Source organism: Pelobates fuscus, chromosome 12 (assembly GCF_036172605.1).
Source record: "Pelobates fuscus isolate aPelFus1 chromosome 12, aPelFus1.pri, whole genome shotgun sequence".
Taxonomy (NCBI): domain Eukaryota; kingdom Metazoa; phylum Chordata; class Amphibia; order Anura; family Pelobatidae; genus Pelobates; species Pelobates fuscus.
In genome coordinates, this window is record NC_086328.1 from 108105091 (window position 1) to 108119510 (window position 14420).

At 40.0% G+C, this 14420-nt stretch overlaps 1 protein-coding gene across 3 annotated transcripts in view; it reads left to right on the forward strand.

Annotated features, from left to right (window-relative positions):
* The window catches only part of DHCR7 (7-dehydrocholesterol reductase), a 36116-nt gene extending 21988 nt beyond the window's left edge, over positions 1 to 14128 (forward strand). For all 3 annotated transcript variants that reach the window (XM_063437364.1, XM_063437363.1, XM_063437362.1), the window contains exons 3-8: positions 2247 to 2469; positions 3145 to 3235; positions 4715 to 4928; positions 7995 to 8199; positions 11361 to 11492; positions 13249 to 14128. In XM_063437364.1, coding sequence (XP_063293434.1) covers positions 2247 to 2469; positions 3145 to 3235; positions 4715 to 4928; positions 7995 to 8199; positions 11361 to 11492; positions 13249 to 13713 — 1330 coding nt within the window. In that variant the 3' untranslated portion in view covers positions 13714 to 14128. The remainder of the gene's footprint in view (positions 1 to 2246; positions 2470 to 3144; positions 3236 to 4714; positions 4929 to 7994; positions 8200 to 11360; positions 11493 to 13248) is intronic.
* The last annotated feature ends 292 nt before the right edge of the window (positions 14129 to 14420 follow it).

The following is a 14420-nucleotide window of genomic DNA, read 5'->3' on the forward strand; positions in this document are numbered from 1 at the left end:
CTAGATGACTGCTAGAGGTGCTTCCTGGGGCGGTGCTGCACAGTGTGACTGCCATTCAGTGTCTCCACCCTCTGCATGCAGACACTGACCTTTCCACACAGAGATGCAGGACCGGACTGGGAAAAAAAAGTAACCACATTATTTAAACACAACGGCCCACTGAGAGGGGGCGGGGCCAGATAGGGTGTGTTTTGTCATCACCAATGACAAGCGCGCCCCATCTCAAGGTGAGCATGTTGGTTCAATGCTCTTCTAGGGCATACCATGTGCAGAGCTCTGCTGAAGAACTCTAGCATGAGAAAAAGGCCCTGTATTTGTTCTGCACAGTGCAAGCAAATTTAATAACATGCTTGCGCAGTGTTTGCTTTAAACTTGTCTCTGGTATCTCCATAAATGGGGTACCAGGAGACATAAATGCCAGGAAAGAGTATTGTGCATGTGTTTGGAGCCTGCTTGTGGGATTGCGTGTGTGTAGAGTGAGCTGATTGTGGTGTGGTATTGTGTAAATAGGTTGGTTTCTGTCGTGTTGTGTTTGTGGTGTAATGTAATGTATGTGTGTCTAGGTGCTGTAGAGAGTGTGTGTATAGGGGCATAGTCTATATAGGGGATGTAGCGAGTGTGTGCATACCTGCATTAGTGTGTGTGTATAGATGATGTAGTAAGTGTAGAGGTTGTAGAAAGTGTGTTTGTTTTCAGGGAATGTAGTATGTGTTTGCTTACATGAAGTCTAGTGTGTGCATAGGGATTCCTGAGTGTGTATGTAGGTGGTGAAGTGTGTGTGTGTGTGTAGGGGTTCTAGTGTGTTCGAATGACCCAGAGTGTGTATAGGAGATCTAGTGAGTGTATGTGTGTAGATGATCCAGAGTTGGGATCTTTGATCTCCTCATGTAGCAGTGTTGTCTGCATGTAGCAGTGTTGTCACTTGAAAGGTAAGCCAAGTACCAATAAATAAATTGTCCACAAGTGTCCCTGATCATCCGAGACGCATTTCGCCTTATCATAAGGCTTTTTCAATCTGATTTGTTTATGGAGATTTCTCTGGAATTATGGAGATTTCTATCCAAAGTGATGCAGGAATCAGTAATAGACATTAAAAAGTGGGGAAAACATTTAAGAAAAGAAACAGGACATTATGTCGTAATCCAGGGATCTGTTTTATAGTTATTCACTAAGGTTCAAACGGGACAAACCCATCTGGACATTGCGCTATTTAAGAATGTCTGGATTTAGCTATTCGGGCTCCAAACGAGTCTGAATTCGCTACGGATTTCATCCAGACAGTACGCTGCCGGATTCTGAATTCTGGACCTGAATATTTGAAATCTGGGGCTCAAGTTTTAAAAAATCTAAACTAGGAAACCTCAGCAATGCAAGGGTTAAATATGTGGCAGCTGGCCAATACTTTAAATAAATCAGAATAAAATCTATATGGGATCAATAGAACACCAATATTAAAATAAGAAATGTTTTTAACCTCTCTATGCAGCGGGCAAATAGTAATTATAATTTACTTGCAAAAAGCAAGTGAGCGATAATTTGCTTACATGCATCCTACCGGATACATTTGGTTCCTATTTTGGTTCCGGGCACCAAAAGCATCCGGGGGATTGCTGCCAATTAGACCGAATTACGACCATATTTTGCATTAATAAATATGAGTATTGCCATTGAGGTCAGAATTTGGTCACTTTCACCGTGTGTAGGGCATTTGGAGATTTTTCATCTGATGTGCAATTCCAGATAACTTTAAATATTGACCTCAGCTATTATTCGGTTACTAAGGGGTTAATCACTGCAGGTTTAATCATTCACAGTCACAAGAACCAGACCTGCACTAGGTACGTTCTGTGGCTCATTGAAGTGTATTCACTGAATTGTGAATTGCTTATTTTATACCAAAAAAGCAGAATTAGAAAAATTCTCAAAATAAACAAATAAAATGACAAAGTCATTCATCCAGGTCAGATATTTTCACCTAACATTTGCAATAACCGTGTCATTTTTGCACAGTTCCTGATTTAATAGATGAACCCCATTGTTTAACACCTTCACTGCCAGGTGCATGTCCAAGTACATACATACATACATATTACTCATGAATACCAGCATTCTACATTTGAAATATTTAGTTAGGCTTTTGAAAAAATAAAGTGATGTTCGTGACCTGCAGTAGCTGGATTACAGTGATTTATTGGGTGTGTATTAATGTTTGTGTATTCGTATACTGACGGTGTGCTTGCTTACAGGGAGGTAGATTGGTTTTCCTTGGCCGGTGTAATCTTCCTGTTGATGTTTGCGCCGCTGATCGTCTACTACTTTGTGATGTCATGTGACCAGTACCAGTGCTCCCTCACCGCCCCCGTCTTGGACATATACACCGGGAAAGCCAAATTGTCTGATATTTGGGACAAGACTCCTCTCATTACGTGGAAAGCTGTTTATATATACGCAGCCTGGGTCTCTTTCCAGGTAAAACGGGAGAATTCAGGCAATTGTTTTTCATAATAGATATTTATCATTAAGAAGCTCTCCGCATGGGTGGGTGTAATTAATTGTAGTTTTTCCATAAAAATATCTGAATATAGACGTAATTGTAATTTTGTTGCTAAAGGAAAAATACAGGAAAATTATTAAAACAGGGGGGCCCAAAAGATAGCCCCCCAGATGTTTTAAAACTACAGCTTCCATGATGCTTTGCCATTTTAAAGGCATTCACACTACTTGAACCTTCAGTGTAAAATCAGACAGGCTAACGGCAGCTAGCGGACGGCACAGACTGACAAGAGAAGATTTTTATTATTTGCTATTTTACAGTGACTTGTAAATCTTGTTAACCTTATACGCCATCCAGTTCTGATTATCATCGCGGCTTGGCCCAGACTCGTAATCTTTTTTGCTGGCGCTTGGAATAAATGAGGTTTTAAACAATGGTTTATCAAGTCTGGTAACTAACAAAGTAATAATGCAGTATCACAATAAAGCGTGTTTTATTTATGGTTTATTTATATTTAATAGGTTATAAAAAGTTTTGCTTTCTGTTTAGGATTAACAAGTAGCACTTTCAGTTTTTTGTTTCAGTAGAACTCCCACTCTAACGAATCCCAGTACGACATGTCTGTTAACGAGATAACGTTTCTGTTCCAGGTGTTTCTGTATGTTTTCATTCCTGACGTGTGTCATAAGTTCCTGCCGGGATATGCTGGAGGGGTTCAGGATGGAGCCCGGACGCCGGCAGGTATGTAGCGGTAACGAGATAAGCCATTGCTATATTGACATAAAGACAGGAGCAGGTCAGAGAGCATCCTTTATTTTTCTTTCCTTTTTATTGAGTACAGGGTAATTTGTAGGGTTTAGGTAAAATCAGCTTACTGCCCAGACTGCTGGTGGACAGGTGTAAGTGACGCTTGCAGACATAAAAGGGGATAACAACCCACCACTGTGCGCTGAGTGAGCACTGCTGAAACACTCTCATTGGTGGAAAAGATCTGAATGAGAGTGTGTGCACTAGATAAACCAATGACAGCATGAGAAAGACACAACATTGGGACTGTCCAGCATGATGTGGGACTCTTGGCAAGTATGCCAGGGGATCAAATTTGCTCTTTATCCCATCATGTGCAGCTGATAGGAAAAGAAAACACTGCGGTATTTATAAAGAGCCTTGCTGTGGCAGATCATAGGTGGGGTTTCCATGGTGACTGCTGTAGTCTTCAGAAAACTTTCTAATAGATGTTTGTTGTGAAATGCCTGGAATTAACCATTGATGTGCTGGCTCACAGGACAGCAGGAGGGAGGCAGGGGATTACACAGCACTAAAGCTCTTAACTCTTAGTATTTAGTTTTAGGATTTAATACTTTATCAAGATTAAAGTACGTCACTTAACTTTGTACTAAAAAAACTCCAAAGCACATTTCATGTACACGTAACCTTAAACGTTGTATCAGAGAATACTGCTGGTTTGTGTTGTAGTGTAATGAATGCACAATAGGGTGGCCTAAAAGTAAACCCCCAAATTTTGCAACACTGCAACTCCCATCATTCTGTGTCCACACGATAGTAGAGGATTGCACTATCACACAGGAAGGAAGCAGAGCATTGCACTGAGCAACAGATGAAAAATGCACCACAATAAGTGACAACAGCAGAGTATTGCACTATTAATATCAAGATACAACAACAGAGTATTGCTCTATTAATATCAAGAGACAACAACAGAGTATTGCTCTATTAATAAGATATAGCAGCAGAGTATTGCACTATTAATAATAAGAGACAGCAGACTATTGCACTATTAATAAGATATGGCAGACAATTGCACTATTAATAATAACAAAAAGCAAAGTATTGCACTATTAATAATAAGATATAGCAGCAGAGTATTGCACTATTAATAATAAGATATAGCAGCAGAGTATTGCACTATTAATAATAGGGGATAGCAGAGTATTGCACTATTCATAATAAGAGGTAGCAGAGTATTGCACTATTAATAATAAAAGGACAGCAGAGTATTGCACTATTAATAATAAAAGGACAGCAGAGTATTGCACTATTAATAATAAGAGATAGCAGAGTATTGCACTATTAATAATAAGAGACAGCAGAGTATTGCACTATTAATAATAAGAGACAGCAGAGTATTGCACTATTAGATAAGACCAATAAACCTGTGTCTGACCTCATTGTTTCTCTCTATAAATGTGTGTTCTGCAGGCATAATAAACAAATATGAAGTGAATGGGCTGCAGGCCTGGTTTATTACCCATATACTGTGGGTCGCCAACGCGTACTACTTTCACTGGTTCTCGCCGACTATCATCATCGATAACTGGATCCCGCTGCTATGGTGCGCCAACATCCTGGGCTACGCCGTCTCCACCTTCGCGCTGATTAAAGCGTATCTCTTCCCCACGATTGCAGCTGATTGGTAGGTATTTCATCATATGATTGGCATTGCAGTTAATGTGATTCCGATAGGAACCTGTGAATACAAACCTATAATAAAAACAGAATGGTGACATTCAGACACATTTAGACAGCTATTTAGATATATAATTTGGAATCTGTACTGGTTGCCACCTATTTACCTATCTGGATATTTGGTTCCTCTTGTCATTAGACAAGTTATATCACTGTTTACCTACTTTTTGTTTTGTTTCTCGTCTTACTTTATAATTACATTACTGCCATACATCCACAGGTTGGCTCATTTTTATTAGTCTTTCATTAAAACTTATATTTTAACATTTACCTCTGGTGTTTTAACACATTCCATTCTTTTCTCTAGTATGTCGAAGGGATCAAACCTCTTATAGGGTGGTGAATCATCCCTCTAGACTATGTGTTTATAGTGGTAGACAATACCTATATCACATACAGTCTAAAGTGAATGGAGATTATTATTTATTTATGTGAGATGTTTTATGGGTGGAAAGGCTCAGCACTTAAACTGTCATATATAATAATAAAGACTTATCGCATAACCTGCTTTGTATAGTCTTACATTTATCTTAGGGATTGACTGATTATCGGTCTGGCCATTATTATCGGCCGATATTCTGTATTTTTAGCAATATCAGTATCGGCCAATAAAGATACCGATATTGCCGACAAATGCAGACCAGGGCCGCCTTCCGGGTCCTGGGGGGCCTCGCACACTCTTACTTACCTTCCCAGCAGCTCCCTTGAGCTCCCCTGTCTAACTCTTGTGTGTACCGCCAGCACACAGGCCGCGAGAGTTAGACAGGGGAGCTGAAGGGAGCTGCTGTTAAGGTAAGTAAGATTGTGCTGAGCCCCCAGGAAAGGCTATATACCCCCTCCCTGGCCAGGTAAGAAGCAGAGAGGGGGACTAAAGCAAAATTTCATTTTTTTTTATATATAAAAAATAAAGTTACAAAAATAAAAATGCCCCCCGCCCTCCCCCTATTTTACACACATTACATACATACACACTCTGCATTCATTATATACACACACTACACAAACATACACTGCATTCACTATACACACACACACTCTGCATTAATTATATACACACTACACAAACACACACTGCATTCACTATACACACACACACACTCTGCATTAAAGGGAAACTCCAGTGCCAGGAAAACGATCCGTTTTCCTGGCACTGGAGGGTCCCTCTCCCTCCCACCCCCCAATCCCCAGTTGCTGAAGGGGTGAAAACCCCTTAAGTGACTTACCAGAGGCAGCGACAGGTCCCACGTCGCTGCTTCCTCCTCCCCCGCCGCTCCTCCTTCTGCTTACGTCGGCCGGTGGGCGAGACTGATCTCGCCCGCCGGCCGAGGAGACCTAATGCGCATGCGCGGCAATGCCGCGCATGCGCATTAGCGCACCACATAGGAAAGCATTGAAAATGAATTTCAATGCTTCCCTATGGGGAATAGAGCGACGCGGGAGGTCCTCACACAGCGTGAGGACGTCCATGAAGCAGGAAGTTCCCTCTAGTGGCTGTCTAACAGACAGCCACTAGGGGAGGACTTAACCCTGCAAGGTAATTATTGCAGTTTAAAAAAAAATGCAATAATTACACTTGCAGGGTTAAGGGTAGTGGGATTTGGCACCAGACCACTCCAATGAGCAGAAGTGGTCGGGGTGCCTGGAGTGTCCCTTTAATTATATACACACTACACAAACACACTCTGCATTAATTATATACACACTACACAAACACACACTGCATTCACTATACACACACTACACAAACGCACCCTCTGCATCATTATACGCACACTACACAAACACACACTGCATTCACTATACACACACACTCTGCATTCATTATATACACACACTACACACACACTCTGCATTCATTATATACACACTACACAAACACACACTGCATTTATTATATACACATTACACAAACACTCACACTGCATTCACTATACACACACTACACACACACACACAATCTCTGCATTCATTATACACACACACTCTGCATTCACTATACACACACTATACACACACACTCTGCATTCACTATACACACACTATACACACACACTCTGCATTCACTATACACACACTACACACACACACTCTCTGCATTCATTATATACACACTACACAAACACTGCATTCACTATACACACACTATACACACACACACACACACTCTGCATTCACTATACACACACTACACAAACACATACTGCATTCTTTATACACACACTACATAAACACAGAAACAGCATCCACAACACACACATATATTCTTAAAAACATTAAAAAATTCTGACTGGCATGTATGTTTTGTGCATTTAACTTAGTAAAAAAAAGATTTGCAAAAAAATAAATAACATGTTCAATTAACAGTAGATTCGTGTAGAAATTTGTTTTTTTTTTAAAATGGTAAATGTACAGAATATAGGTATCAGTAAGTTATCGGCTATCGGCCTGAAAGTTCACAGTTTATCGCTATCAGCTCTAAAAAATCTATATCGGTCGATCCCTAATTTATCTCATTACTCCTTTTATCTCATTGACGTGTCTGAAATAATGCCACACCACTGTCAATGCCACTTCAAGGCCACATCCACGTCAGTCCCCGAAATAAGGCAACATTGGTGTTATAGTCACGTAAATAATGCAATGCCAATATTGCAGCCACTAAAATAAGGCAACGTGATTGTTGCAGCCGCAAATTTAATGCGACACCAGGACCACAGTTACTAGAATGTCTTACTATTGTTGTAACACTCAAGTAATGTTGCTGCATTGTAGTAACCACTCAAATGCTGCCAACCCAGTAAGGGGGGCTCCGCAAATATCCCGAGCCACCCATGCCAGGACTCGGCTGCCTTACCTGCTGGGCTTTTAGATGGAGGTCCGCATTGTCTGATGAAAGATGCAGCTCAGCCCTTGGTGGTTATTGAGAGTTAGTGCCAACACCCTTATAAAGAACCAAATATGTGACTTGTGAGTCTTTCACCATCTAATTAATGTTCCTCTTTCTATCCATCAGCAAATTCACCGGGAATTTCTTCTACAACTACATGATGGGAATTGAGTTTAATCCCAGGATAGGAAAGTGGTTTGATTTCAAGCTGTTCTTTAATGGACGTCCAGGAATCGTTGCCTGGACCTTAATAAACCTATCGTACGCAGCAAAACAGCAGGAGTTATACGGGCAGATAACCAACTCCATGATCCTAGTCAATGTTCTTCAGGTAAGTCTCCACCTGTCAATGGAGCCACAGTGCCAATGAACTGGCACCCAAACGCACACATCTAAAGAGCTCTTACTACTTTATCTTTATCCCAATCTGTGACGGAGGGAATATTGTATCCCAATAATTATCTGTATTCCCCTACGTGACGGAGGAAATATCGTATCCCAATAATTATCTGTATTCCTCTACGTGACGGAGGGAATATCGTATCCCAATAATTATCTGTATTCCGCTACGTGACAGAGGAAATATCGTATCCCAATAATTATCTGTATTCCGCTACGTGACGGAGGGAATATCGTATCCCAATAATTATCTGTATTCCCCTACGTGACGGAGGAAATATCGTATCCCAATAATTATCTGTATTCCGCTACGTGACGGAGGGAATATCGTATCCCAATAATTATCTGTATTCCCCTACGTGACGGAGGAAATATCGTATCCCAATAATTATCTGTATTCCACTACGTGACGGAGGAAATATCGTATCCCAATAATTATCTGTATTCCTCTATGTGACGGAGGAACTATCGTATCCCAATAATTATCTGTATTCCTCTACGTGATGGAGGAAATATCGTATCCCAATAATTATCTGTATTCCGCTACGTGATGGAGGAAATATCGTATCCCAATAATTATCTGTATTCCACTACGTGACGGAGGGAATATCGTATCCCAATAATTATCTGTATTCCCCTACGTGATGGAGGAAATATCGTATCCCAATAATTATCTGTATTCCTCTACGTGAAGGAGGGAATATCGTATCCCAATAATTATCTGTATTCCCCTACGTGACGGAGGAAATATCGTATCCCAGTAATTATCTGTATTACTCTACGTGACGGAGGGAATATCGTATCCCAATAATTATCTGTATTCCGCTACGTGACGGAGGAAATATCGTATCCCAATAATTATCTGTATTCCGCTACGTGATGGAGGGAATATCGTAACCCAATAATTATCTGTATTCCCCTACGTGACGGAGGAAATATCGTATCCCAATAATTATCTGTATTCCACTACGTGATGGAGGGAATATCGAAACCCAATAATTATCTGTATTCCCCTACGTGACGGAGGAAATATCGTATCCCAATAATTATCTGTATTCCGCTACGTGACGGAGGAAATATCGTATCCACATAATTATCTGTATTCCGCTACGTGATGGAGGGAATATCGTAACCCAATAATTATCTGTATTCCACTACGTGACGGAGGGAATATCGTATCCCAATAATTATCTGTATTGCCCTACGTGACGGAGGAAATATCGTATCCCAATAATTATCTGTATTCTGCTATGTGACGGAGGAAATATCGTAACCCAATAATTATCTGTATTCCACTACGTGATGGAGGGAATATCGTAACCAAATAATTATCTGTATTCTGCTACGTGAAGGAGGGAATATCGTATCCCAATAATTATCTGTATTCCGCTATGTGACGGAGGAAGTATCGTAACCCAATAATTATCTGTATTCCACTACGTGATGGAGGGAATATCGTAACCAAATAATTATCTGTATTCAGCTACGTTACAGAGGGAATATCGTATCCCAATAATTATCTGTATTGCGCTACGTGATGGAGGGAACATCGTATCCCAATAATTATCTGTATTCCCCTACGTAATGGAGAAAATATTGTATCCCAATAATTATCTGTATTCCACTACGTGATGGAGGGAATATCGTAACCCAATAATTATCTGTATTCCCCTACATGATGGAGGAAATATTGTATCCCAATAATTATCTGTATTCCACTACGTGACGGAGGGAATATCGTATCCCAATAATTATCTGTATTCCCCTACGTGATGGAGGAAATATCGTATCCCAATAATTATCTGTATTCCACTACGTGAAGGAGGGAATATCATATCCCAATAATTATCTGTATTCCTCTACGTGACGGAGGGAATATTGTATCCCAATAATTATCTGTATTCCCCTACGTGACGGAGGAAACATCGTATCCCAATAATTATCTGTATTCCTCTACGTGAAGGAGAGAATATCGTATCCCAATAATTATCTGTATTCCCCTACGTGACGGAGGGAATATTGTATCCCAATAATTATCTGTATTCCCCTACGTGACGGAGGAAACATCGTATCCCAATAATTATCTGTATTCCTCTACGTGAAGGAGAGAATATCGTATCCCAATAATTATCTGTATTCCCCTACGTGACGGAGGGAATATTGTATCCCAATAATTATCTGTATTCCCCTACGTGACGGAGGAAACATCGGATCCCAATAATTATCTGTATTCCTCTACATGACGGAGGGAATATCGTATTCCAATAATTATCTGTATTGCGCTACGTGACGGAGGAAATATCGCATCCCAATAATTATCTGTATTCTGCTACGTGATGCAGGGAATATCGTAACCCAATAATTATCTGTATTCCCCTACGTGACGGAGGGAATATCGTAACCCAATAATTATCTGTATTCCACTACGTGATGGAGGGAATATCGTAAGTAAATTATTATCTGTATTCCGCTACGTTACAGAGGGAATATCGTATCCCAATAATTATCTGTATTGCACTACGTGATGGAGGGAACATCGTATCCCAATAATTTTCTGTATTCCCCTACGTAACGGAGAAAATATTGTATCCCAATAATTATCTGTATTCCACTACGTGACGGAGGGAATATCGTATCCCAATAATTATCTTTATTATGCAATGTCATGGAGGAAATACCCCAATATGAAGCATTCTAGCTTACTGCAATATGGCCATCATACATTCTTTAACAAAATAATATTTCTAGAACAATAACATTTTATTGCATTTTATTTAAAAACATTATCTTCTTTTGCACCCATTTAATCCACAGAAGAGTAAAACTATGGGGTTATTTACTAAACATAAAAGTGTAGAGAATTCAAAACTAAATTGCAAAATCTGGGCAAAATAGCACTTGGAAAAATTCTACAATTCTGCTATAGCTAAGCTTATCTATTTTAGCCAAAATTTTGCAGTTTGGGTTCCAATTCAATAGTGGGTAAACCTTTATGTGTTGCTCTAAGACTGAAGGGGTTACATGTCACCAGTAACATTTTTGCGTATATGTATATCATTTTTAATGCTCAGTTCATGCACTGTGTCCCGGCAGGCAATCTACGTTGTGGACTTTTTCTGGAATGAGAGCTGGTACCTAAAAACCATAGATATCTGTCACGATCATTTCGGCTGGTACCTCGGATGGGGGGACTGCGTGTGGCTGCCATATCTCTACACGCTGCAGGTAATTGAACAGAGACTCTCTGCATTTCACACAGTAATGGGTCAATTTAGAGATAAAAGCAAATTTCAGCATTATTTTGATAACAATAACTGGTTTCCTAGATTTGCACTAATCATAATTTTTAATTTCATAATCTATCAGAAATTTAAATTAAAACCATGCATTAATGTATTTATTGTAAAACAAATAAAAGGCCTCCACAACATTGGTAACCGTTCTTAAATACTTGGATTTTGGATCTTTCTAAGCATATCGCTTCAGAATTTTTAAATAAAAAAATTAAAAAATCAGGCAATTTCTCAGTTTCTATAATTATTGATAAAGCACAAACATATTCTGCAGCAAACGGTATAGTAAAGGAATACTACAGGCCCCGCGACGCCTTCATCTCATGGGGGCCATGGGCCACTTTTATCCCTGCTCTTCTGCAGGATCACAATATTTACATTGCAGGGTTAAAGGAACTCTGTATCTGTATTCCTAACGCTACAGCACTAAGGCCCCTTGTTATTTAGCCTCCCCATGTGTAAAAATAAATAAAAATTAAACAAATTCCTGAATTTTTCTCCAGCGCCGAGACTGCTTCGGCACTGCCACTCTTTGGGTTGAGGCCGGGACCAATCCATAGATAATGGGCCAATTCAATGCTCCTCCATAGAGAATCACTGTATTCAAGGATTCTCTATGGCTGACTGTGGCAGCACTGCGCATGACATCATGTTACGGTATGAGAACCAGGCTTCCAAGTTTAATATTGGGTTTTGGGTCTAGGACAGGGTGGCCAGCACTGAAGGTACTGTAAAGACTTCAAGAAGAAGTTGTTAAAATTCCCACAGTGTTCCTTTAACTTGCCTCTAGTAGCTGTCTCCTGTGAAATCGCTCATTAAATATCTGGTATTTTAGTTAGATGAACTCAGGAGACCATCTGATTGACGCAGTGTGGCGATTTGCCAGGCATGTGCTTTAGCCTCCCAGTGCTTTCCTACGAGAAAACATTGGATTGGCTTAGATCATTAACAATGAGCTGGAGCGAGGAGCCGGCGCTGTGAGGAAAAGTGCAGTCATGGTCACCTAAACAGTGACTAGGGCATTGTAGCATTAGGAGTAAACATTTGTATTTCTAAGCTTATAGTGTTCCTTAAAACATACAGTTAACGTGGAAGTGCAATTAATCCAGAGAGAAGACTGATTCTTGCATATTCTGTTTAGTAAAACAAAAATTGCTAATTTTATACCAAAGTAGCCAGTGTAGAAAAATTCTTAGAGTCTGTTAGTTTTCCAATTTGGCCGAATATTTGCGAAGCCCTTGCCAGTTCTCGGTTTAGTAAAGAACTGTGTTGGTGTGTGCTAACACTATGCTATACAAACATGATATGGCATATGAAGAACAGAAGGTGGAACAGTTTTAGTGAAAGCTGAGGGGGGGGGGGGGTGATAATTGATATGCTTCCCTAAGGAACTGTCTTTTTAGGGAGTTCTGCAAGTCCGCTGATTTAGTGGCTATCAGAAAGTCAACAACTGGAGGTGTGTTTTCCCCCAAAATGTAAACAATGACCTATTGCAGAAACAGCGATATTTTACATTGCAGGAGCGAAATGGCAGGGTCAGTGCTCTGAGATGAAGTTGTCTCGGTGCTTAGAGTGTCCCTTTAAGGGCAAAATGTAAATAAATTCATTTTTGTATTTGTGGCAGTGATACTTGTAGTAGTGGTAGTGATAATTGCAAAATAGTTATTTTTGCTGTGTGTTTTTTGCAGGGTCTGTACCTGGTGTATAATCCGGTGCAACTTTCCACACCAGCGGCGGTAGGAATTCTCTTGTTTGGTTTGATTGGATACTATATCTTCAGGATGACCAACCACCAGAAAGACTTGTTTCGACGTACCAACGGAAACTGCAAAATCTGGGGCCACAAGCCAAAATATATTGAATGTTCATACACATCCGGGGATGGCAGGCGTCATTACAGCAAACTGATGATTTCTGGGTTCTGGGGGGTGGCTCGGCATTTCAACTACACCGGAGACTTGATGGGGTCTTTGTCTTACTGTCTGGTGTGTGGGTTTGACCATCTCCTGCCTTATTTCTACATTATATACATGACAATCTTACTTGTACATCGCTGCATACGAGACGAGCATCGCTGCTCCAGCAAGTATGGCAAAGACTGGAAGCTGTACACCGATGCTGTGCCGTATCGTCTAATACCAGGAGTATTTTAAGATCCCCTTAGTTGGCGATGAAACCGATCAGATCCCCCAAGGGCTGTTTGATACATTTTGGACAATAACTACTTTCTTGTAAAGCATTTTTGGTCTGTCGCACCTCGTGTGATAGACCTCTTGGACCTGCGACTCTAGAAATGAATGTAAATTGTACTTTTTAAGCGCACACCAAGTTCTGGACTCCCTTACTCAACTTTCACTTTCTTACCTATACATTTCCTTTTAGCAAACCAACAGAATTTGTTCTAAATAAAATGAAAGTTTTGCAGTTGTCCCAGTTTGTTCTTTGCTGTTGGAGATACAGGCGGGAGACTATCAGAAAATGGATTCAGGGTGTATGTGATGTGATTTGACACTTGTGTCCATAGATATGAAAATACTCTATTTTCAAATTAAACATTTAATTGCTAAATGTAAACTTTTTTTCATTTGAATAATGCTCCAAATGAATTACAGTCACAACTTTTGCGACTTTATTATTCTGTGTTCCTATATGTTAACATATTTATAATTGCAAAGCCATTGTTTTTTATTATTCATTTATTTTCGTCCTGCGTCCTAACTTGAGTGGATCCTTTTGTTGCAAGGCATTAAATCTGTATTCGGCAAGTGCGGTCCGTTTAGGATAGCAATGTAATGTCAAATCTCCAATTAATAATGATCGGGTCAGCTCACGTCTTGCAGAGACCATAAGATACGAAACG